General features: G+C 50.4%; 1 protein-coding gene across 1 annotated transcript in view; it reads left to right on the forward strand.

Annotated features, from left to right (window-relative positions):
- ECHDC3 (enoyl-CoA hydratase domain containing 3) overlaps positions 1-24,325 on the forward strand; it is a 60,414-nt gene that overhangs the window by 27,859 nt on the left and 8,230 nt on the right. Inside the window, exon 2 of the mRNA XM_067030631.1 lies at positions 22,767-23,389. Within this exon, the coding sequence (XP_066886732.1) occupies positions 22,767-23,389 (623 nt within the window). The remainder of the gene's footprint in view (positions 1-22,766; positions 23,390-24,325) is intronic.

Consider the following 24,325-nt stretch of genomic DNA (forward strand, 5'->3'; position numbering starts at 1 on the left):
CATGCTGCTGCGCACAGAATGCCCCAAGTTTAAAAGGTTCTGATGCCTCCTGTACCCCCATCCCAGAGAGAACAGAACGTGGTTTCTTTATGAGAGATAAAAAGAAATTTGACTCACGGTCCCTTCTGCCATCAGAGAAATAAATATATTGCCACCATCCCCAAGTCTTCATTCTCAGGTCAGATAGATCTTCAGAATCTAGGACTCTTGAAAATCAGAAGCACCATCATTTGGTTTCTACAGTAGTGAAGGTGCCTCTTCCAAAGAAGCCGAAAATTTTTCCGAAGAGAGTGAGATCAGCATCCACTGTGAATTCTAGTCCAGGGCAGGGCCTAACTCTCAATCAAGGTGGAGGAGAAAGGCAGATATTCCAGTCTGAAGCTTACTTTTATGTATCAACTTGACTGGGCCAAGGGATGCTCAGATATCTGGTTATTTCTGGGTGTGTCTGTGAGGGCATTTCTGGAAGAGATTTGCATTTGAATTGGTGGCCTGAGTGAAGAAGACGCCACCTCCGCAATGCAGTGGGCTTCATCCAATCCACAGAAGTCCTGAATCGAACAAAAAGGCAAGGGCAAATTCACACTCTGCCCGACTGAACTGGGATAACAGTCTTCTCCTGCCCTTGGACATCAACACTCCTGGTTCTATCTCTGAGCCTTCAGACTTGGACAGGAACAGCCATCGGCTTTCCTGGGTCTCCAGCTTGAAGACAGCAAATTGTGGGACTTCTCGTCCTCTGTAATTGCATAAGCCAATCCCACATAATAAATCTTTTGATAGATAGGTAGATCCTATTAGTTCTGTCTGTTTCTCTGGAGAACCCTGGCTAATACACCAAGTGCTAACTATTGTTTGAGGAATCCAAGTACACACTAAGGGACAACATCAAGGGTAACAGATCTTCTTACCTGGGAAGATTCAGTTTTGCACAAAATCTAGAACACAGCAGAGGTAACAGGACTCAGTGGTCGGGCCAGCCCACACCCACGTGAAACCAGAAGCAAGAAGGGCAGACACCATGGGACTTCCCTGGTGGTCCAGGGCTTAAGAATCCGCCTTCCAATGCACGGGATGCGGGTTTGATCCCTGGTCGGGGAACTAAGATCCCACATACCGTGGGGCAACTAAGCCGCATGCTCGAGAGCCCGTGTGCCACAACTACTGAGCCCCGCGTGCTCTGGAGACCATGCACTGCAACTACTGAGCCCATGCGCCACAACTAGAGAGAAGCCCACGCGCCGCAATGAAAGATCCCGCATGCCACTACTAAGATCTCGCGTGCCACAACTGAGACCTGTCACAGCCAAATAAATAAATGAATAAATAATTTTTTTTTTTTTTTTAAAAAAGGATACGTCCTTTAAAAAAAAGAAAAAGAAGGGCAGACACCAGGCGGAGGGAGAAGAATCAGAACAAATGAACATCTCCTGGCTGGAGGGCTGTGGGTGTTCAGGGCAACAGCCGCTGCACCCTGGCCCTCAAGGCAATGACTTCACGTGCAGAAAGAGCAGGAGGAAACTGAAAGGACCACAACTGAGAGAGGAGAAAGCTCATCAGAAGAGAGAGGACAAGCAGGAGTAGGTCAAGGGCAACACAAAGCTCAGAGAGAGAGAGACATGGAGAAAGACCTCTGGCACCTTAAATAAAGGTGGCGTCAGTGACCATCAGGAAGAGAAGCCTTAGTGCCAGCGAGGGAGGGACATTGGAGGCCCTATAGCAGCGGAGGATGGAGAGGAGACCAAGCCGGCTGGTGTCAGCCACTCCATCTAAGAGTCTGCAGGGAAATAAGACACGTGTGGAAGCCAGTGGGGCGGCAGGTCGGGTTCAGACTATTCTAACAGCAGAAAGAACTTCAGTGTTCTCCAACCAAAGGATCGTGGACCCATCAGGTCTCCGTAGGTCCTGCTCTTCCAGCCAAATGCAGGACAGTGGGCGAGGGGGCCCAAAAATGACCGTGAGCTTTACTGACAATACTGCTTACGTCATATTTAAAACCTGAAGTTGCCTGAAAGTGTTCCCTCTATAAAGGAGAAAATAAACGCTGGGAACTGACAATGCAGATAGGCCTAGCGCCTACCTGAGTATTCCATATCCAGTTCATGCAGCAAAGATTTCCTGTTGAGAGGTTTACCAGGAACTAGTCGAGGCTCCTGGGATACAGCACAAAAATAGGTAAAAAACAGGTATCCCCATGAAGTTCACATTCTAGTGGTTTGTGTTACTTAGGGTTCCAAGAGGAAAGAGCTGTCACGTGGCCCAGAAGGGTGATTAGGGGAGGTTTGACCGCTAAAGGATTAGCTCAAGGGTGTGACTGGGGGCCAGGGAGAAGAGTTACAGTGGCGACCAGTCAGAGGAGGGAGGGACTTCATGCCGGACTCCAGGAAGAGAGGCTCGGAGGGCCAGTGACCTCTGGCCAAGTGACCTTGCGGGAGGAGAGCCAAGCAGGGGGATAAGCCTGCTGAGCCTGCTGACCTCACCTGCCTCACCCCCACCTGGAAGCCAGGGGACAGGAGAGCCTGTGGATCAGTTCCTACAGGTCAGCCCCCTGCAGCAGAGAGTAGGGTAGGGAAGGCCGGGGCTGCAGGAGAGCTGTGACCAGCCCCTCACTTACCGGGCCTTCTTCCCTGTGTTTCCATTTTTGTGTATCTCAGTCCTCCTCTCCCTGCTCTTATAGGGACATCAGTCATTAGACTCAGGGCCCAACCCTAAATGCAGGATGATCTCAACCCGAGATCCATAACTTGATGACATCTGCAAAGACGCTACAAGGGTCTCTATTTCCAAGTAAGGTCACATTTGCAGGTTAGGGCTTGGACATAGCTTTTTGGGAGACATTATTCAGCCCACTACCCTAGCTATGTGGCCCCAAGCAATTGCTTAATTGCTTTGAGGCTCCATATTCTCCCCCCCCCACCCCGGTATGCAGGCCTCTCACTGTTGTGGCCTCTCCTGTTGTGGAGCACAGGCTCCGGAAGCGCAGGCCTAGCGGCCATGGCTCACGGGCTTAGTTGCTCCGCGGCATGTGGGATCCTCCCGGACCCGGGCACAAACCCATGTCCCCTGCATCAGCAGGCGGATTCTCAACCACTGCGCCACCAGGGAAGCCCTGAGGCTCCATTTCCTCACCTGTGAGGCATGGAACCCCAACTGGAAGGGTTGCTATAGAGGTTTAGAAAAGATCAGGGCACAGGCTACAACATGAATGACCCTGACGACATTATGCAAAGTGAAACAAGCCAGACACAAAAGGACAAATACTGAGTGATTCCACTTATATGACGTACCAAGAGTCATCGAATTCATAGGGACAGAAAGCAGACAGTTGACAGGGGCTGGAGGGAGGGGCAAAGGAGAGTTCCTGTTTAATGGGTAGAGTTTCAGTTTTGCAAAGTGGAAAACTTCTGGAGATCAGTTTCACAACAACGTGGATATACTTCACACCTACGGAATTGTACACTTAAAAATGGTGAAGATGGTGAATTTTGTTATGTGTCCTTTACCACAGTGTTTAAAATGCATAAAGAAAAGATTAGGTGATCTAATCCGAACTGAACGCACTCTGTAAACTGTAAAGCGCTATGCACGAGTCGGGTTTTATGACAGGCATCTCCCCAGAGAACAGTGCCCGGTATAATCAGGTGCTCATAAACATTCATTGATTGATGATCGTTCACTTAATGATCATTGTTGTTATTCATAGGGGGAGAAAAGGCCATTAGAGAGAGGAAAAGAGGCAGCAGAACCTTGCCCTGCTGAACAGATAAGGAGCTTCTAGAAATAGGACTCCTTGATCACCCAAAGCCATGCCAGCTAGGAGGAAAACTGTTCACTGTGTAAGAAAGTGCTGGGAGTACGGCTGATTCCTAACAGAGACCCCTTGGAATTCCGCAGTCACACCCTCTCTCCCACCCGCTTTTCTGCAGGGATGAGGAATGGTAAGGAGGGGGCATTCTGACCTCCAAAAAGGAAAGGCAGGTGCAGGGAGAGGGGGCTGCCGTGTAACCTCACAGCCACTCTGGATCACCTGGCTGCATTTTGAACCACAGTTGGAGAGAGAACCTCGGGAACATCTTAGGGAGATCTCTGAACAGAAACAACTAGAATCCAGACTCGACTGTCTTCTCTGCATTCGGCCCCCTGTCCATTTGCAGACGCCCGGCACTGCTCCAGCAGAATAAAAAGCACGCGAGGGTCCTCCCTCCTCAAGGGAAAGTATTAACTCTCTTCAGTACTTTCTGGCCTTCCCTCAGCAGCCCATCACTTTCTCCCCGCCTTGCATCCTTCCAAGGACGTGCGGGACCCGCCATGCCTGTATTTTTTCAGTTTGCATGGGAGTATCTCTGTCATCAAATCAGTAGAAACATCAACTTATGTTTTCTTTCCTGATGAAAAGTCCCCTTTAAAAACTCACTCCGGGGCTTCCCTGGTGGCGCAGTGGTTGAGAATCCGCCTGCCGATGCAGGAGACACGGGTTCGTGCCCTGGTCCGGGAAGATCCCACATGCCGCGGAGCAACTAAGCCCGTGAGCCATGGCCGCTAGGCCTGCGCGTCCGGAGCCTGTGCTCCGCAACGGGAGAGGCCACAACAGTGAGAGGCCCGCATACCACAAAAAAAAAAAAAAAAAAAAAAAAAAAAACCTCACTCCGTCCTCGCTGTATTTGTTTGAGAGATACATGCTGTTGGGGGCATCCACAGACACCCAGCTGCTCTGGGAAGCCTGCTGTGGTGTAGGTGTCTGTGTTTCCAGAACTCAAGGCGTTATACAAAAGCCAGATGAGGCAGCGTGCTGGTGTGACATCTCGAGGAGCAAACGAGATATCTGTATGAAGTCTCGGCCAGGAGGGAGTCTGTTTGTCCTCCTACCCAAATGCTACTGTGAGGACGGCCCGAGTGGGCCTGGCAGTCCAGACAAAAGGCTGCCCACACATTCACACACACCAACGTCCACTCATACGCCGAGAAGAATCTGCCAGACTGCAATCACGCCCGAGGAAAAGGAAGCCTAGGAAAGTTCAACTAAGAGGATGTTATCTGGGCGGTTTGCTATGGACCAAGGCTAGGGCACCCCACGCTGTTCCTTAACCTTCTGCATCTTCCATACCCTCATTTAGCACTTGCGTGAGGTCACAGAATCCATTACACATCTACTGCTGGATGCAGTGGAGGAAGAACTTATAGATGCTTTTGATAAACTTTAAGATCTTGGTTGGAAAAAATTCCTACTGGGTTGTCTTTTGTGTGTGTGTGGTACGCGGGCCTCTCACCGCTGTGGCCTCTCCCGTTGCGGAGCACAGGCTCCGGACGCGCAGGCTCAGCGGCCATGGCTCACGGGCCCAGCCGCTCCGCGGCACGTGGGATCTTCCCGGACCGGGGCACGAACCCGCGTCCCCTACAACGGCAGGCGGGCTCTCAACCGCTGTGCCACCAGGGAAGCCCTCCTACTGGGTTTTGAATTTAGGAAGGAGGAGTTTTAGGAAGTAAAGCAGCAAAACCATTGCTACAACAGTGGCCTGCGTCCCAGTACCTGAACAGCCTGGGACATTATGACGTATGGCCCGGAAAATCTGGGATGCCTTCTGGCACCTCTGTTTGGTCCCCAAAGAGAGGGGCCAAAAGGCTGGCCTTAGCCTGACACCCAGCTCCAGGTCCGAGTAGGGATGTCAACTGCAGGACCAGACGTAGCCAGAAACCCAGGCTCCATCCCCCGTCCCCCAGCAAACTCGCCTTAAAATGCACCCCAGACCACAGGGCGAGTACCTGCTCCCACAGTCATGGCCTGGTCTGGGGGGGCCAGGATGGGTGGAGCGGAGGCTGCTTGGCCCCAAATGAAGAAGTCCTTTCATACACGGAGCTGGAATGACCGGACGTGAGGGGACAGAGGCCCCGCTGGCGCTGGAAGCGAGGGGGGAACGTCTGTGCTCCAGGCACCCCCCACCCCCGTCCAGCCGTGCGCGGGGCCACCGCTCTACCCGGCGTCCCCACCCCTGCCCCTCAGAGCAGCGCTGGCCCAGCGCCAGAGACCGGTAGGAGCCAAAGGAAAAGGCTTCCCAGGGCCTTGACCGCAGCAGACGTGCCCTCTCTCCTTTTTGACACAACAGAGGCATCGAGGCCTCCGCCTGACACAGCGCGTCGCCTGACACAGCGCCTCCAACCTCAGAGAGAGCGCGCAAGGAGGAGGGAAAGGATGGCCAGAAAAGGGAAAGAATGCTAAGAAGAACTTTCGTTTTCTCCCACTGGTTGGGAAAGGGGTGGTTGGAACCAACAAATGGTGACCGGAGAGCAACGCTAATAGGTTGAGAGGTTGTTTTGCAGGAACTACTGCTTAACCTTTGGTTGGAATGTGTGGTGTTTTTGTTGCTGTTGTATTTTGTGAGTTGTTTATTCTCAGTGGGGTAGGATGTGGGGAAAAGAGAGGCTGTGAAAGCCACCAGGTTGTCCAAGGTTGAAGACTCAGAAGGGGCTGGGTTTGGGCCACTGCGTCCCCTTGGTGGCCACGGGGCAAAACCCTGGCCCCCCCATGAGTAAGGGGTGGGCACGCTCGCTGCCCGTCACCCTGGAAGCAGCCAGAAGGAGGGAGGGAGAGCTGGAGAAACAGCTTCCTCCTTCGGGTCCCTTGAAGGAGAAAGCTGGGCCCAGACCAGGGGGTCGGGATTGGTTCAAGGGTAGGTTGGATTCCGCCTCACAGGCTGTGAGCATAATTCATTTATTCCACCAATATCTACTCAGCATCCTGTGCCTGTGTCACCATCCCGAGATTACTCTCTGTTTTATACTCTCTTAAAAATAGAGTCTTGGGGCTTCCCTGGTGGCCCAGTGGTTGGGAGTCCGCCTGCCGATGCGGGGGACGCGGGTTCGTGCCCCGATCCGGGAGGATCCCACGTGCCGCGGAGCGGCTGGGCCCGTGGGCCGTGGCCGCTGAGCCTGCGTGTCCGGAGCCTGTGCTCCGCGATGTGAGAGGCCACGACAGTGAGAGGCCCGCGTACCACAAGAAAAAAAAAAAAAAAAAAAGACGAAAAAAAAATAGAGTTTTGCCAAAGTGACGACCTGACTTGAGCTGTCACTTTGGCGGAGGGGGGCAAGGGAAGAGTTCGTGCCCACCTTGGGTGGAAGCCAGAGGGAATTCCTTGTTCTAGAAACCCGCACAGGAAGAGGAGGCAACTGTTGTGGCAGTGGCTGAGACCCACTTCAGAGTCCTGCACGAGGCCCGGGGAGGTGGGCAAGCCAGCACAGATCCAAGGACATGTCAGTGTCCTTGGAAAGGCCCAGAAACGCTCAGGGGGAAACCCTAGGAAAGAAGTTCTTCTAGAAAAGCAAGATAAGAGCACAGCCATGCTGCAGTATAAGCATGAATGTGTATGAGGCTGACCCTTCGGTGATGTTCGGGGCATACCCGTTGCAATAAAACGTTCAAACGTAATCTTTAAAAAATCTGCTACGCTCTGACAAAAGTTCACAAGATCTAAAACTTTCTATGAGGATCAATCACACACAGCAACGACTCTTGGACCCTGTAAAATGGGAAAGGGTTCTGTACCCATGGGCGACTCAAATGCTAACTCACATTGGGCCCCTTTTGACCAGTCACCTCTACTGAGGAAGTTCATCTGGGTAAGACCACACGAAGGAAAGGATGTGACAGATACCATTACAGTCAAGGCCCGATGGCTGAGAGCTCTGGGGCCAGTCCAGCCATGGTCCTATGTTTTCCCGGCATATGTTCTTCTGTTTTGTTCTGGATTGTGTGTTTTAGGATCATGACCTCAAATGTGGAAGGATGTGCTTTCTATCTATGACATCATTTCTGTCTTCATAGCAGAAACTGACCTAGTCAATTCCAGGCAACCGGAGTCAATTCAATGACTTCCCAGTCACTCTAAGTCAGTCACATCGGGGGTTTCCTTCTCCTGCTTCTCTCCACAGGGGAAGTCCTTAGGCCAGAAGATGTAGGGGGATAGAGAAGGGGCCACCTTCTGTCCTATGAGCCTCTGCAGAGATGTCACTCGCTTTAGTAAAGGTGACTTCTCTCCAAGTCTTGTAGCCTCCTTGGGCTTTTCTAGAAAATCAAGACACAAGCCCTTTCTGTCTGAGATCCTCCCAAACTTATCTTGGTCTTGTTTATCCCATATGCTGAATTTTTTCTTAAGTTGTGCTGAAATACATGTAGCATAAAATTGACTACCTCAAACCATTTCTACGTGTGCAGTCCAGTGGCGTTAAGTACAATCATATCGCTGTGAAACCATCACCACCATCCATCTCCAGAACTCTTTTCATCTTGCAAGATTGAAACTCGACACCCTTTAAACAACAACTTTCCACTCACCCGCCTTCCCCCAGCCCTTGGCAACCCTCATTCTACTTTCTGTGTCTATGAATCTGACTACTCTTGGTACCTCATGTAAGTGGAATGGTGCGGTATCTGTCTTCTAGGGACTGGCTTATTTCACTTTGCATCATGTCCTCGTAGTGCATCCATATTGTACTGTGTCGGGATTTTTTTTCCGTTTTAAGGCTGAATAATATTGCACCTTGTGTGTACGTCACATTTTGCTTATCCATGCGTCTGTCAACGGATACTTGGTTTGTTACCACCTTTTGGCTATTGTGGATAATGCTGCTATGAACATGGTGTACAAATATCTCTTCAACACTCTGCTCACAATTCTTTTGGCTGTATTCCCAGAAGTCCAATTGCTGAATCACAGGGCAGTTCTATTTTTTCTTTTTTTTTTTCCCAGTACGCTGGCCTCTCACTGTTGTGGCCTCTCCCGTTGCAGAGCACAGGCTCCGGACGCGCAGACTCAGCGGCCATGGCTCACGGGCCCAGCCGCTCCGCGACATGTGGGATCTTCCCGGACCGGGGCACGAAACCGCGTCCCCTGCATCGGCAGGCGGATTGTCAACCACTGCGCCACCAGGGAAGCCCGGCAGTTCTATTTTTAACTTTTTGAGGAACCGCCTTACTGTTTTCCACACTGGCTGCACCATTTTACGTTCCCACCAACAGCCCACAAGGGTTCCAATTTCTCCACATCCTCATCAACACTTGTTATTTTATATCTTGGTGTTTTTTTTTTTTTTTAAGTAGCCACCTTCATGGGTGTGAGGTGGTGCCCCCCCCTCCCCGCCTCCCCGTGGTCCTATCTTGAATTTTAAAAAAATTTACTTCCAGTCCCCTCAAGACTCCCCCAGGGAAAGCCCTGTTCAGGGTGTCCACACTAGAGTCTCACCCTATTCTTTGCTGTCTAGATGTTATTTTTATGTCTTTTTTTTTTTTTTTAATGGGAAATGTCACTGTCACATCACTGTGATTGTCCCCAACTCTTGTTTATCTGGCAGAGCTTCCTGACGGTGGGATGTAACCAGGACGGTTGTGTTGACTGAGAGAAAAATGCACGGTGTAAAAGTGGTGAGTTAAGTTTTGTTTGGGGACCTTAAACTGAGGACGGTGGCCCTGGGGACAGCCTCTCAGACAGCTCTGAGGAACTGCTTTGAAGAGGTGGAGGAGAAGCCAGGATATGTACAAATTTTTTTGGCTGGAAATACATATAGTCAAGCATACATCTTGGTAAAAGATTCCTGCTAATCACACACAAAAAACCCCAGATACCTCAAGTTAATGATTTTAGTGCTTCTCTATATACAGGAAGATGCAAGAATCCGAGGGCATCAGAAATTTTCCTTAGATACGCATCTAAACTATCTAGGGGCCATGTCACCAAAGCACAGAATGCTTCCTGGGTTTCTCCATCCTGAAGTCCTCCCAGGGCGCACTGCATTGGCTAATGGCTTGATCCTTGTAGAACTGGAATGGCAGGAAACATTCTTTTCTTTCCAGGTGGGACTGATCCCGTCTGCCTCTCGGTGGCCAGGTGGAGCTCGAGGCTGTCACCCTGAGTCAGTGGCCAGTTGCATTGCCCAGTATACTCTACAAACACGGTGTTATATAGTTTTCTATGTGTGCCACAAAATGGAAACATTTAGGCAGCTCTCGTGGTATAACCCTTGTTCTCTGAGTTCTTTGGGCTTTGCCTCCTCATTAAAAGTTAAACTTCTGGAACTCTAGAATCCCTTCCCTTTAAAAACAAAACAAAACAAAAACTCGGCTCTTGCAAATGAAATGGGCCTGGGCTTTCAAGTCATGAATGAAGATGATGAGTTTGGGGCTTCCCTGGTGGTGCAGTGGTTGAGAGTCCGCCTGCCGATGCAGGGGTCACGGGTTCGTGCCCCGGTCCGGGAGGATCCCGCGTGTCGCGGAGCGGCTGGGCCCGTGAGCCATGGCCGCTGAGCCTGCGCGTCCGGAGCCCGTGCTCCGCAGCGGGAGAGGCCGCAACAGTGAGAGGTCCGCGTACCGCCAAAAAAAAAAAAAAAGATGATGAGTTTAAATGTCATTTGAGACTCAGTCAACAGGTGCAGCCCACGACGACGGTCCCCACGGCAATGAGAGATGAGGTCAGGGTGGGGCAACGTGGCCAGACCCCACTGACCATCTCCTCCTGTCCTCAGCCACACAGGAGAGGTGTCATCGCTCTCCCAGAGCTCTAAGAAGCTGCGTCTCTCAGCTCTGAGTCCCGCCTTGCCGGCCCAGAGGCTGCCTCCTTGGCCGCTGTGGCCAAACTGTGATTGGCTGGCTTCCCAGTGGAAGAAAATACAGAGAGAGAAGCACTCCGGGTTCCATCCAGAGAAAAGAGAAATGAGTCTCTCCACAGCAGGGTGGCATTTAGCAGGAAGGGAACGGGTTTGGGGAAGTGCCAGCCCTGATTCACTCACCCTGCACCCCGAGAAACAATCCGTGCTATTTGAGGTCAGTTGTTCATCCCTTCTGTGTCCCAGTTTCCTCTTCTGTAGAACAGGCAGTAATCATACTACAGCATGCGCTGTGGAAACGGATGAATAATTAGGGCCTCCCACAGAAGACGGATGCCCTAAAATGCAAGTCAGAAGCAGCGATGAACACTTAGCCGTGGGAAGCGAGAGAGTTTCGGTGCTGGCTGTGTAAATGTGCTCCAAAAGGGTCTGTCCTTGCTGCGTGTGACGGAGGGAAGGGGCAAACTGAGCCCGTGAGTTTCTGTAATTCAGAAAAAAGCCTCTCTCCCTTTCGTGCAAAGTTCCCTGGGATGTCTGCTAGGAAGACAAGTAAGTACTTAGCTTGCTGGAGGCTGACTCCAAATCCTAAAGTGATGTGTCTGGAAGGGTCTTCACGCATCTTCCAGTTCAATGCTCTTCATTCTACTGACTTAATTAAGGAATTGTGGCCAGAGCCCAGCCTATCACACAGGTACGAGTGGAACTGCAGGGGCTGGGCGAGAGGCTAGGGCTGTCTGCTCCGGCCTTCAGCTCCACCCTCTTGCAACCCACAGTCCCAAGGCCTCTCCTCAGAACCCCTGGGGCTTCTCAAGACAGTTTGAAAAAACATCCGGACAAAGATCCCTCCTTGCTCAAACTCTACCCAGGCTCCCCTGAGCTTTTCCAGGCTTCAACTTTAGGACTTCCATCTTCATCTCTGCATTGTCCAGTTTTAGCAAGAATCCTGCTAATTTGGTTTAGCTAGAATCCCCCGCCCTCCATATCTGATCACCCTCAATATCTGACCAGGTTCCTCATCCTTCACCAACCCGAAGGCAATATCTGGTCACCCCGGCCTGCCCTTGGCAAGAATCCTGTTAGGGTGGGTTAGCCAGAATCACCCCCCACCCCCACCAACCCCTGATGTTTTTCCTTAGGAATCTTCCATCTACCAACCCACACCCACTCCTGGGTTGTAAATTCCCACTTGCTCACGCTAGACTTGGAACTGAGCCTGGTTCTGCAGTCAGGTCTTTTTCCCCTGTTGCAATAGTCCTCAATAAAATGTGGTTTTGCTGCTTTAACCACATTCAGTCTAGCTCTGGATTTTCTTTAACAATCCCAATTAGCTTCACGCTCCCGCTTGACAGATGAGTAGACGAGTATCACTAGAACTTATCCTTTGATCCAGCAACTCTGCTTCTAGGGATTCATCCTAGAGAAACACCAGAGATGTGCAGAGAGATTTATGCAAAAGGTTGCTCACTGTGGTATTACTTTCATACTAAAAATTAGGGACAATTTCAATGTCTGTCAAGAGCGATTGGTTAGGGCTTCCCTGGTGGCGCAGTGGTTGAGAGTCCGCCTGCCGATGCAGGGGACACGGGTTCGTGCCCCGGTCCGGGAAGATCCCACATGCCGCGGAGTGGCTGGGCCCATGAGCCATGGCCGCTGAGCCTGCGCGTCCGGAGCCTGTGCTCCGCAACGGGAGAGAGGCCACAGCGGTGAGAGGCCCACGTACCACCAAAAAAAAAAAAAAAAAAGAGCGTTTGGTTAAATAAATTACAGTAAATTCGTATTATAAAATAGCATGCTGCTATTCATTTATAGAATATTCAGTGTCATGGAAGTATTTATCATTTATTAGGGGAAAAACAGGTTTTAAAATATTACACTGTATTATTCTAAGTTTATATTACATGTTATAAAATACATACATTTAGAAAAGATCTGTGACTTAGCTATAAACTGGGCCCTCTTTACTTCTTAAGATCTAGTGATAATCCGTTCAGTACCCGCTCACCAACTCCATGCATGCGGAAGTTCAAAGCGTTCCCTGAGGTTCCTGCCTTTTCCAAGGAGGAGGATGAGGAAGAAGACGCTTATGTTATCACAGCTACACTATGTTGACCCAGATGTGAAACTCAGACCCATCTGTATGCAGAGTATGATTATACACAGACACCCACACTTAGAGAGGCAGGACAGCCCATTTGGGAAGCTGGATGGAGCTGGGAGGAGGGCTGGAGGATGGAAAGGAGGAGTTTCTACTTCAGCTTGTGAACCACCTTATTGGTTTGTTTGTTTGTTTGTTTGTTGGCCGCACCTCGCAGCATGCAGAACTTACCCAACCAGGGATCGAACCTGTGTCCCCTGCATTAGAAGCGTGAAGTCTTAAACACTGGACCACCAGGGAAGTCCATAAACCACCTTAATTTTAAATTGCACCTTTGAATTCTACCAATATATTCAGCTTATTCAAATTCAGTTTATCCAAATAAATAAACATGCAAATTAAAAAATGTAAAGGCCTTACAGTAGCACAGGATAGTGAGGAGGGATCGGGAGAGCGATGGTTTGACACGTGTAAATCCAGGCATGCCAAAGTGTCCCAGGTAGCAATTTCTATGGCTATTGTTGTATAGACATCCCTGGATTAATTATAATTAACGCTTTGCACACTTAGATCAATAGTGGGAAAAAAATCGATTTAGCCCAGGTGACAGAGCTCTCAGAGCCCATTTCCCACATAATGTCCCAACATTAAGAATGGAAAGGATTACATTCGAAAATAGAAATAAAATTCTGGTCCAAACAAACTAATGAAAGAGATTTGCCACCAACACGCCCATTATGAAAGAAAAAGCTAACGGTGCTCCTTTATTACACGTATGATAGGTCTTCAAAACACCATAGGTCTTCAAAACACCACGTATACTTTAAGAAAACAAAATCAGAAGGTCTGATAGGGGATTGAAATCCCATTGTTTATTCCTGATTTATGTTTCAGCATTTTCTTATCTAAATATGGATCTTTCCTTGACAGGAAAGAGGGTTTGAAAGGCAGCCCCTCCCATCCACACAGCCCATCTGAATCAGCTTGGGATGCCCAGCGAAAAGGCTAGAGACTGGGTGCTTCAAACAACAGAGACATATTTTCTTCCAGTTCTTGAGGCTGGAAGTTGGAGATCAGGGTGCCAGCATGGCCAGGTTTTGGGGGGAGGGCCCTCTCCCTGGCTTGTAGACAGCCACCTTCTCACTGTGTCCAGACATGGCAGAGAGAGAGCTCTGGTCTCTCTTCTTATAAGAACACTAAGCCCACCACGGGGTCCCTCCCTCATGACCTCATGTAAACCGAAGCACCTCCAAAGTCCCCATTTCCAAATACCACCCCCATTGGGGGTTAGGGCTTCAACATATGAATTTTGAGAGGGCACAATTCGTTCCATGACACAGCCCCCAGCCCTTCTTTATTTGGAGGCCCATGATATCAATATTATAGCCATAGTCTGCGATCACAGGGCCCTTCATTCAGGGAAAGCAGGCGTTGTGTTTCGCCTTGTCTCTCTGACCAGATGCAATCTTTGTTTTTAATTTATGAACTCTCTTGCTTTACCCACTAAGTCATCTCTTACCTTTCTTTCCCGTCACCCACAGCTGGTCAATATGATGATCAGTGAGACAGAATTCAGAAGGGACCCCATCATCTTTAAAATAGTTTAGAAATGCAGACTCATGGATATAGAGGACAGACTTGTGGTTTTCAAGAGGTAGGGGGTGGGGGAGGGGTGGGCTGGGAGTTTGGGATTAGCAGATGCAAACTATTATATACAGGATGGATAAACAAGGTCCTACTGTAGAGCACAGGGAACTATATTCAATATCCTGTGATAAACCATAATGGAAAAGAATATTTTTAAAAAAGAATGTATATATACATATAACTGAATCACTTTGCTCTACAGCAGAAATTAACACAACCTTGTAAATCAACAATACTTCAATTTAAAAATAAATATTAAAAAAAAAATAAAATAGTTTAGAAACGAATCCACCTAGAGCAGTCTGTGTCGTTTCGCTTGGTTAGGGCGCCTCCATGTGTCTCTAGAGGGAACTACCATTTCAGTGCTTTGAAAAATCGTAATCCCTTTGAATCAATAACCCGTAATAATTTTTTTTTACCTCACTTACGCCGAAGCATCGCGCGGTGGCATATACAGAGGTGATGAGAACATGCATCGTGCCTTCTAGAAACTCGTGGTTTCGTAGAGAAAATCAGACACGCAGAAAGCAACGTGAAAAAAAGAGGTAAAACGTGACAAATGCCTTTAGTGGTTACAGAGAAAGTGCTATGAAAGCCAGAGAGCAGGCGAAATTAATTCCAGCTGGGGCTATCGTTTACGCTTCATGGCAGATACGGCCCATTTGATACGGGCCTTGAAGACTGGGTATGATTTAGGACCAGTCCTTCATTCCTTTGTTTACGAAATATTTTTAAGTAGTGGCATAATGAAACCATCAAGGCAGAAAAGCGCAGGACGTGTAGGAAGAAGAGCAAGGAGTTTCGCATTCCTGGAGCACGGATGTGTGAAGAGTAAGGATGGAATTAAGGTCCAACAAACTTGGACTTCCCTGGTGATATAGTGGAGCCAGAGAAGGGATGCTCGTTGATTCCTTGATCTACTCAACGGTCTTGTTCAAGAGCTATCAGCGTGCCTGTCTGGGCCTGGCACACGGTGTTGGGAAAAACACACACAGGCCCAGCTCTTACAGAGCTTATAGAGGGGAGAGGTGATAAAGAAGAATTCATACATATAAATACCTGATTAAAGGTCATGATAAGGCAGATGAAGAACAGGGTCCTATAAAGAATGATGAGGGGCTGGGGACTTCACCGAGTTTGGAGGTCAGAGACGTGCCCTTTGAGACAATGACCTTAGAACTGAAGGAGAGGTGGGTGACGGCCAGGTGAAGCTTCGGGAAATGAACCTTCCATGCCTGTGGGAGGGCTCTAGAGAAAAAAATGATTTTGCTGAGCTCAAGAGGCTGGAGAAAAGGCTGATGTGGTTGAAAGACAGGGGCAAGGGAGGCGGGTGGCCAGAGATGGCATAGAGGGAATGGACACTCGTCCGTGCTGGCCTTACAGGTCACAGCAGTGAGCCTGCACTTTAAGTGCCGAGGAGAGTTGGGGGGAATGTGACCACACATGCAGCTGATAAACATCACTTGGGTCCAGTGTGAAGAATGCACTAGGAGGGGGTATGGGCAGGTCACAGACACCCGCTGCGAGGCTTCTGCAATTGCCAGGTGAGACGGTGCGGGCTGCACCGAGGCAGGTGTCAACGGGGACGGAGAGAAGGGCTCTGGGAAGGCTAACCGGGCTCCAGGATGGATTTCAAGGGGAAAGGCTAGAGGCAGGGAGGCCAGATTCAGAGGCCATTGTAATTTTCTTAATGGGGGTATAGGAGTGAACCACGAGAGGGAAAGGTGGTCAGGATGTAGTTTGGGGTGGGGAACCCTCAGTCTAGGGAACAAGCAAGGAGACACTCCAGGCCCTCAAGGAGACATGAAAGCTTTGAGTCTATGTAATCGAGTGAGGGCAGAGCGTGAGTTTGGACTGGGGTCTCTCAGCTTTGGGAAGCAAGGATGATACCCAGTTGGAGACGTCCAGGAAGGAGTGAGAAATGAGGCCAGAAGCTGTGGGTTCATGAGAGACTGTGATTCTCTAACCTCTGACCAAGCTGTCTCACTTGGGGAATGGGAGAGGTGGAGATGATGTCCTGATTTGGGGGTGGGGGGGCAAGTCAAATCCTGCTACTCACTCCCCTCCTTAAACCTCCTGTGGGTCCCCACCTTGCTCAGTGTGAAAAAGCCAAGGGCTTGCTGCCACCTAAATAAAAGGCCAGTATCAGCTGGCCCCGCCACCTCTCCTACCCACACTCTGCTCCCGCAGCCACCAGCTGGAAGTCCTCCTGCCCCAGCACCCCGCTGGGCTTTTCCTGCACTTCCGGTTCTCTGCTCCAACACCATCTTATCAAACATGCCCTGACCCACCCCACCCTTACAACGGAATAACACCCCTCCCTCTGCTTTACCCTTCTCCAGGGTGTCCATCACCATCCAACACACTTCCCACGAATCTATTTGCCATTTCCCTCCCTAGAACCCAAGCCCTCTGTGAGTAAAGACATAGCTGTGAGCACTGCTGTCTCCCCAGTGCCTAGAGCAATACCTGGCACGTGATGTGTTCAAGGAATGGATTATGCAAATTATTTAAATTATTCCCCCCATTTTACAGATGAGGGAACAAGGCTCAGAGGTCACTGGCTGAGGTCATCAATTAGTAATCGGGTAACTACAAGAGCTAAACCTTCCCCCTCCCTCCTTCCCGGCAACCAAGTAGAAAATCACCTCTCACCTCTGGTCCAGCAAACCCCCTTCGTTCCTTCCTCCCCTCCAACACTCCCTTAACTCCCTGCTGCTGAGGCTATCTGGAATATTCCGGCAGTAGACCACACTGCATGGTAGAATGTTCCATTTGGCTGAAGGTTTGGCATCCTGTTCCATGCCAGGATGCCCATTGCTTTTCCTTTCTTTTTAAAGTACTGACCTCGTGACATCCCTGGTGGCGCAGTGGTTAAGAATCTGCCTGCCAATGCAGGGGACATGGGTTCGAGGCCTGGTCTGGGAAGATTCCACATGCTGCGGAGCAACTAAGCCCGTGCGCCACAACTACTGAAGCCCATGTGCCACAACTACTGAAGCCCGCGTGCCTAGAGCCTGTGCTCTGCAACAAGAGAAGCCACCGCAATGAGAAGCCCGCGCACTGCAACAAAGAGTAGCCCCCGCCCGCCGCAGCTAGAGAAAGCCCGCGTGCAGCAGCAAAGACCCAAAGCAGCCAAAAATAAATAAATAAATACATTTAAAATAAATAAGTAAATAAATAAAGTACTGACCTCCTCTTAACCTCCTCTGCTGTTGCAGGATTATAATCATGGTGAGGTGTGATGCAGCTGCAGGAGGTGGGAAAGACAGGAACCAGAGGGTTCCCGCCCCTGCGGTGCTCTGTTCAGAGACCATGAACGGTGTTGAGCCGCATGGCTGTCTTTGGCTTGCACCATTTAATGGATCAAACATTCAACACACCTCTCCTGAATGACCTCTTGCCCTCCAAAAGTCTATCAACTCCACTAACAGGACCCTTTAACTTTGCAAGCTCATTCAAAACGTTGGCCATACACACCCCTTGTCATCTGTTTGTACCACTTTTCCATATCCTTTACCTGATGTTACTGAATTCATTGGGTTTAAGGCATGTGAGCAAACCCACGAATTTGTGCTAAGTGGGGATAAAGGAAGTTCATTTCATCCATGCACCTTGCTCCCCACCCCATTTCGTTTCTAAATTAATTTTCACCCACCTGAAGGCATGGGTCTTTCTGAAGAAGTTTTAGGTTTGCAAAAGGCATTTGGATAATGACTGGTGGATTATAAATAAAATACAAAATAAAACTGGGGCATTGAACAGCATCTGCAGCTGTGTAAAACAATGAACGTCGGAAACGTTCTGGTGTGTAGGCGCTTGATCCTCCTATGACTTTTCTGGGGGTGGCGGTGGTGGGGAGAAGGGACAGACGTGGGGATAATGAGGGTGGAAAGCTAGGACAAGAGAATCAGCCGGATGCCAGAGGAACCTCTGCTGAAACTAAGCCCCCAGATCTTTCACGTTGTACTCTGCACCGTGTCATTACGTGCCTGTCTTCGAAGGGCCTGAAATCAATAAAAAGAAGTTCAAAAACTGCTCCATAAGCAGCTGAAAATCTGCCTTTCACTTTTCTTTCTCTGCACCCTGAGGAGTTCTAAATCTTCCTTCATGCCAACATCAAGCCTGAGATGCCAGGCTCCCTAGAACTGTCTTTTATTCTGCATTATTTCTGCAACGTCCTGCCAAGCATCGGTGGGTCTTTAAAGAAACCGAGAAAAGGTAGCAAAGACACATCCATATGGCAAAGACATGCGGCACAGGGAAGGCGCACATAAATCAAAGCCAGAGAGAAGCCTGCTAGCAACCTGGAAATCAAATTGTGTCGGGGCTTACGCGGAAAAATAGATTAGAAGGGCACTGAACAAGAGAGAAGAAAGACAAGCAGCCCCGACCAAAATTAATGAGAGGCAGAGGAGGCCTGGAGAAACAACCCGAGTGAAAAGACTCTCGCACTGCTTAAGGATGGATGAGCGTTTCAGCAAGCGATATCGACTCCCGCCTGGATAAAGCGATGACTGTCCATCTCCACTTCCGTCTCTGTGTGTTTCTCCACTCTCAAACCAGGGCTAGAGGCGCAGAAAGATATGAGGGGAGGAAGAAGACGTGAAAGGGATGGGAGAGCAAGTGTAGGAATTTAGATGAGCATGGAAACCTCCACCGCAGCCCATCCTTCAGGTGACCCCCAGCGCCCAGTCCCAACTTTGTAACTGCTGGGCTGAGCCCGAGTGGGGCTGGCGAAGCCTCTCTGAACTAGGTTAATGGTACCTGTCTCACAAGTTATCCTGAGCTGGCATAAGGAATGCGCTAAGTGCAGACACTGCCACAGGGTGGGGGTCTTCATAAAGAGCGACTGTTATTAAATTAAAAAAATTTTTTTTTACAATTCTCAAAGTGCTTTTTTTAAAAATTGAAGTATAGTTGATTTACAATGTTGTGTTAGTTTCTGGTGTGTGGCAAAGTGATTCCGTTATACACGTATGTACCTATTCTTTTTCAGATTCTTTTCCCTTGTAGGTTATTACAAAATATTGAGTATAGTTCCCTATTAAATAAAGTTTAGAAGCAGGTGGAAGTTGTCTCTGAAACCTTCCATTTTCATCTGTGACGTTCATGCTCTGAGTGCCCTCCTCGTTCCTTTTCTCAAAACCCTCTACTCCAGGTCTCTCCTCTACTCCAGCTCCTATGCTGGGAGGGAGCAGTCTCTTTATCTCTTCCCAGTCAAACCTCCCGTCCTGCCAATGACACTGCATCTTGGTAAGAAGGTGGAGAAGGTCCTCCCGTGGTGGACTCTGGCCCATGATGGTGATCACTTTGGTCAGAGATTTTGTGTGTGTGTGTGTGTGCTAGGCGGGCCTCTCACTGTTGTGGCCTCTCCCGTCGCGGAGCACAGGCTCTGGACGCGCAGGCTCAGCGGCCATGGCTCACGGGCCCAGCCGCTCCGCGGCATGTGGGATCTTCCCAGACCGGGGCACGAACCCGTGTCCCCCGCATCGGCAGGCGGATTCTCAACCACTGCGCCACCAGGGAAGCCCTGGTCAGAGTTTTTGATCCTGCATGACTCACAGCCTCAGGGAACGTGTTCTGTCTCTTCTGCAGCACTTAGCATGACTGGGAGAACGGACACAAATCCCAGTGCGCAAACTCGAGTGTTCTAAGGGTTTCACTTCCTTTTATTTCTCAGCTTATTTCTATTTCAAACCTCCATTCTGCCTGGTGGCAGAAACTAAGCCAATTTGGAATTCTATTCCCTCTCCCTGAGTAATAAGCATCTGTTCATTTATAACACCAAGGCTCTGTGCTTGGGCAGTTGTGGTCATCATTAAGCAATCATTGCTCAAAAAGACTTGCTTCTTCCCAACACATGGGAGGGTTGTACTTTCCTGCACATCTGAAGGTAAGTGTGGTGGTGTGACTTGCTTTGGCAAATGAATCATGAGACCAAGTGCCAGTTCATGCCTCTCCCATCCATTCCTTTTTTAAAAAAAATTTTATAAATGTATTTATTTATTTTTGGCTGCATTGGGTCTTCGTTGCTGCACGCGGGCTTTCTCTACTTGCGGCGAGCGGGGGCTGCTCTTCGTTGTGGTGCGCAGGCTTCTCATCGCCGTGGCTTCTCTTGCTGTGGAGCACAGGCTCTAGGCACACGGGCTTCAGTAGTTGTGGCACGTGGGCTTAGCTGCTCCATAGCATGTGGGATCTTCCCAGACCAGGGCTCAAACCCGTGTCCCCTGCATTGGCAGGCGGATTCTTAACCACTGCGCCACCAGCGAAGTCCTCTCCCATCCTTTCTTTTTCCTCTGCCCCAGAGACTGGCAACTTTCCAGATAGAGGCTGCTCCATGGGGTCCCGAGGCAAAGACAGGGCTGACTCAGCACAGAGTTTTCAGCTGATCTGCAGTAGAACAGTAGTGTGAGTGAGAAATGAGGCTTGGTTGTTTGGGGCACATAGACTTGTTTTTGTTGTAGTTGCTTTTGTCACCTCAGCATATTCCAGTCTACCAGAAGGGTACAGGTGACAGCATCCACCCGAGATGTCCTCGTCCCCACCTTGTCTTCAACTTGCCATTCCACACCTGCTGAGTCATCTCTGTTCCCCACCTCAGGGCCTCCTGAGGTCCAGACCTCTCTCAGCTGTTTCCAATCCCCTCTCAGAGGACAGGGACAAGTTTGTTGTCACAGCACCGCACTGGACCATGGGAAATTCTATGAGGTGTTTAGGTCCATCTGCCCAGACATTCCGTGCTACCCAGAGTCTCATGAGTGACCTGGAGTTCTTCCAAGGAAAGGAGCAATCCTTCCCACGATTCCCAATTCTCCTCCAGGAGGCTTTGGCACACCCTTTTCCCCAAATCCCACTCTCTTCTGGCTTTTCCTGAAGTCCTACTTGCCCTATCTTTGCCCTCAAACCTGGGGGACCTTAATCTGGCCTCAGGTTCGAGGCCTTGCTCCTATTCACCAACTGCTCCCCAAATCTATTATGTCTGCATGGTGTTCTTTCCAATCCCAAGGATGGGCTTTTACAAATTGAAAGCCAGGAATTGCCCCTGTGTGTCTCAGAGTTCTGCCCCAACTGCCTGAATGGAACAAGGACCAAGGAAATGGAGTGAGTGGTGGTGTTGGTAGAGATGCCAACTGATATTTCAAAATATTATTCTGTACATAAGTGATCTGTCCAATTATGAAGCTGAGAATTAAAGGGTGCATCACTCAAAGGAATCCAGTGTGTGACTATTTTAAGCCACTGTGCAACCTCAACGGCCCCGCCTGTAGATGCCTTTGTATAATTGTTATCCTTGCAAAATTTCTCAGTGTCAAAGCCCAAGGATGGTCCTGGGCATGGTGTCAACCCTTCAGACTGGAAGATCCTTGAGGGCGCAGACCCTTCCTTCCGAGTATCCTGTAAATCTCCAGACTTTAGGAAGTTAACGAATACAGGAAGCAGTTAACTAGCAAACGACAATGAGGATATTCTCATCACACTTCAGCTCTCAGCCGCAGGATGTGCCCTGTTTCGTGCCAGCCACTTAGATCCTGAAAAGGGCCTCCCTTTCCCTCCTCGGTGCATTGGGAAAACGCACGATATAAACGTAGATCCCACGGGTTCTCGATAAGAGAAGACACAAAGTCTTCAAAAGCCAATACCTGAGTGGGATACAGCTCAAGTAGTGATCTGGGATCACATGCGAGGCCTGGGATAGAATGGGTAGGATAAAGCAATTTGTAAAAAGGTGGCATCCCTGGGCTTCCCTGGTGGCGGTGGTTGAGAGTCCGCCTGCCGATGCAGGGGAGACGGCTTCGTGCCCCGGTCCGGGAAGATCCCACATGGTTGCGGAGCGGCTGGGCCCGTGAGCCATGGCCGCTGAGCCTGCGCGTCCGGAGCCTGTGCTCCGCAACGGGGGAGGCCACAACAGTGAGAGGCCCGCGTACCACAAAAAAAAAAAAAAAAAAAAAAAAAAAAAAGGTGGCGTCCCTAGCTCACATCATTCGCTACCTGCCGACACTTCATTTTTCTCCTAATCTAGGCAAACCACTATGTTCTTGGTGTGGTAACAAAAAGGAGCAAGCTACACCACTCCTCGCCTCCTTTAAACCCTTTCATCTGGCCTTGCAAGGGAAAACACCCTCAGAGCGCGACTGCAGGTTTAGAGTCGTTCACCCCAGAACCAAGCCCTCAACTCCTCCCGGGAAGGGCGCCAAGGACCCGGGGGCGGGGCGGCGCGGGGAGCGGGATCAGAGGCGGTGTAGGGATATCGGGGGCGGAGCTCGGGGGTGGAGCAAGGGCGGACGGGGCGCCAGGGGAGGGGTTACGGGGGGCGGAGCGTCGGGGCGGGGCCGGAAGACTAGGGGCCCCGGGCGGTGGGACGGGGCATCAGGGACCGGGGGGAGAGGTGATGGGGGCGGGGCGGCGGCGGCTGTGTCCGGCCTGGGAGAAGAGTCCGGTCGAAGCGTGGGCCTGCGATCCCCGACTCGGTTTTGCCCGCTGCCCGGAGCGGTCGAAGCGCAGCGGCCCAGCTCGCCCTCGCGCCCCTCGGAGCGCCCAGAGCCCGCGGTCCAGCGGCGTCCGACCCCGGCCCGTCTCTGGCCGCCCTAGCTGCCGCCGCGGCCCTGCAGGTCTTGGGGGCGAAGGGGTCGGGCTGGCTCCGGCGCGGCCCGTGGCCTCCGCTCACCGCCGGCTTCTGCAGCGGGGGACCGGCCGGGGTCGGGCGGTCGGAGCCGGGGTCACGACCCACCAGCACGCGGCAGCTGGACGGCATCAGGTCAGCGGCCCTCGGGCGTGCGGGGCTGTTCCCAGGGAGGGTGGCCGGCGGGACCCGGGAAGAGAGAGGGGCGGAGGAGGCCGGGCCGCCCGCCGCGCCACCCCACGCGGAGTACAGCGAGGCTAGGTCAGTGGTCAGCTCCGCCCGCCGCGGAGCCCAGTTTATCCATCACAGCGGATCGGTCTGGCGGAGAAGTCCGACGTGGAGGGAATCCGCGGATGCTGCGTTTACAGACGTCCCTTGCCTGGGCCCAGTGGCCTTCACGACGCTTCAGGACGCACACGGAGGATTTAAGTGGGGCTACCTCGGAAAACTCCAGCACTGCCTCTAAACCCAGGCCAAGTCGACAGTGCAGTTGGGCTCAGCGTGGGCAGCCTTGTGGGAGGCTCCACCGCTGCTGTACCTTTGAGAAAGCCCTTCAGTAGAGGGTTCTGTGCCTCACAAACTTGACCTGGCTCCGAGGCGAGGTCAGGCATAGCCGAGCTGCTCCTTGGCCCTCATCGAGAAGTGCCCACGTGAGGGCAGGTAAATCATAGGCTGAAGGACACAGGGTACTGAGCTCTGCCCTTTGGCTCAACAAGCCTAAAACCCTTTTACAAAAACATACCAGGGCACAAACTTGAAAGTGGACGGTGGCGTGGTAAAGGTAGAAGGCCCCAGCCCCATCCAGGCCTCACTCTGACGTTTGCCTGGCCAGGGCAAGAGTGCAGAGGGAGGCCTAGGTAGCATGTCTGAGTATTTAGACCTTACAAATCAAAATGTGAAATATGTTTTCTTCTCCTCCCCTCACAAGTAGGCCGTCATAAGACCTGGAAGGCTGTGTTTGAATTTACAATCCCCGGGCTCCTACGAACTCCCCCAAAGCAGGGGAGAGCCTGCAGCTTTGTTCTTTTCTTCCCACCCTGTGCTGCCTGCCGGCCCTAACTTTATTTAAAATATTTTTAGATTATAAAAGTAATAGATACTTCTTATAGAAAATTTGGAAAATCTAGAAGAACAAAAGGAAGGAAAATAAATTACTGATACTACACCCATGATCATACCACCCAGAGAAGACTGTAATTAATATTTCGCTGTATTTCTTTTTCATCCTTTCCCATGTGTACCCATTTATTTGAATGATCATACATGGGTGTGATTATACAGTATAATTGTATAATATCATCATAGCATTGAATGCTTACTATGTGCCAGGTGATATTTTGAGAACTTTATAGACATGTTAATTTACATAA

The sequence above is a fragment of the Kogia breviceps genome, chromosome 3, assembly GCF_026419965.1.
Source record: "Kogia breviceps isolate mKogBre1 chromosome 3, mKogBre1 haplotype 1, whole genome shotgun sequence".
Classification (NCBI taxonomy): Eukaryota; Metazoa; Chordata; class Mammalia; order Artiodactyla; family Physeteridae; genus Kogia; species Kogia breviceps.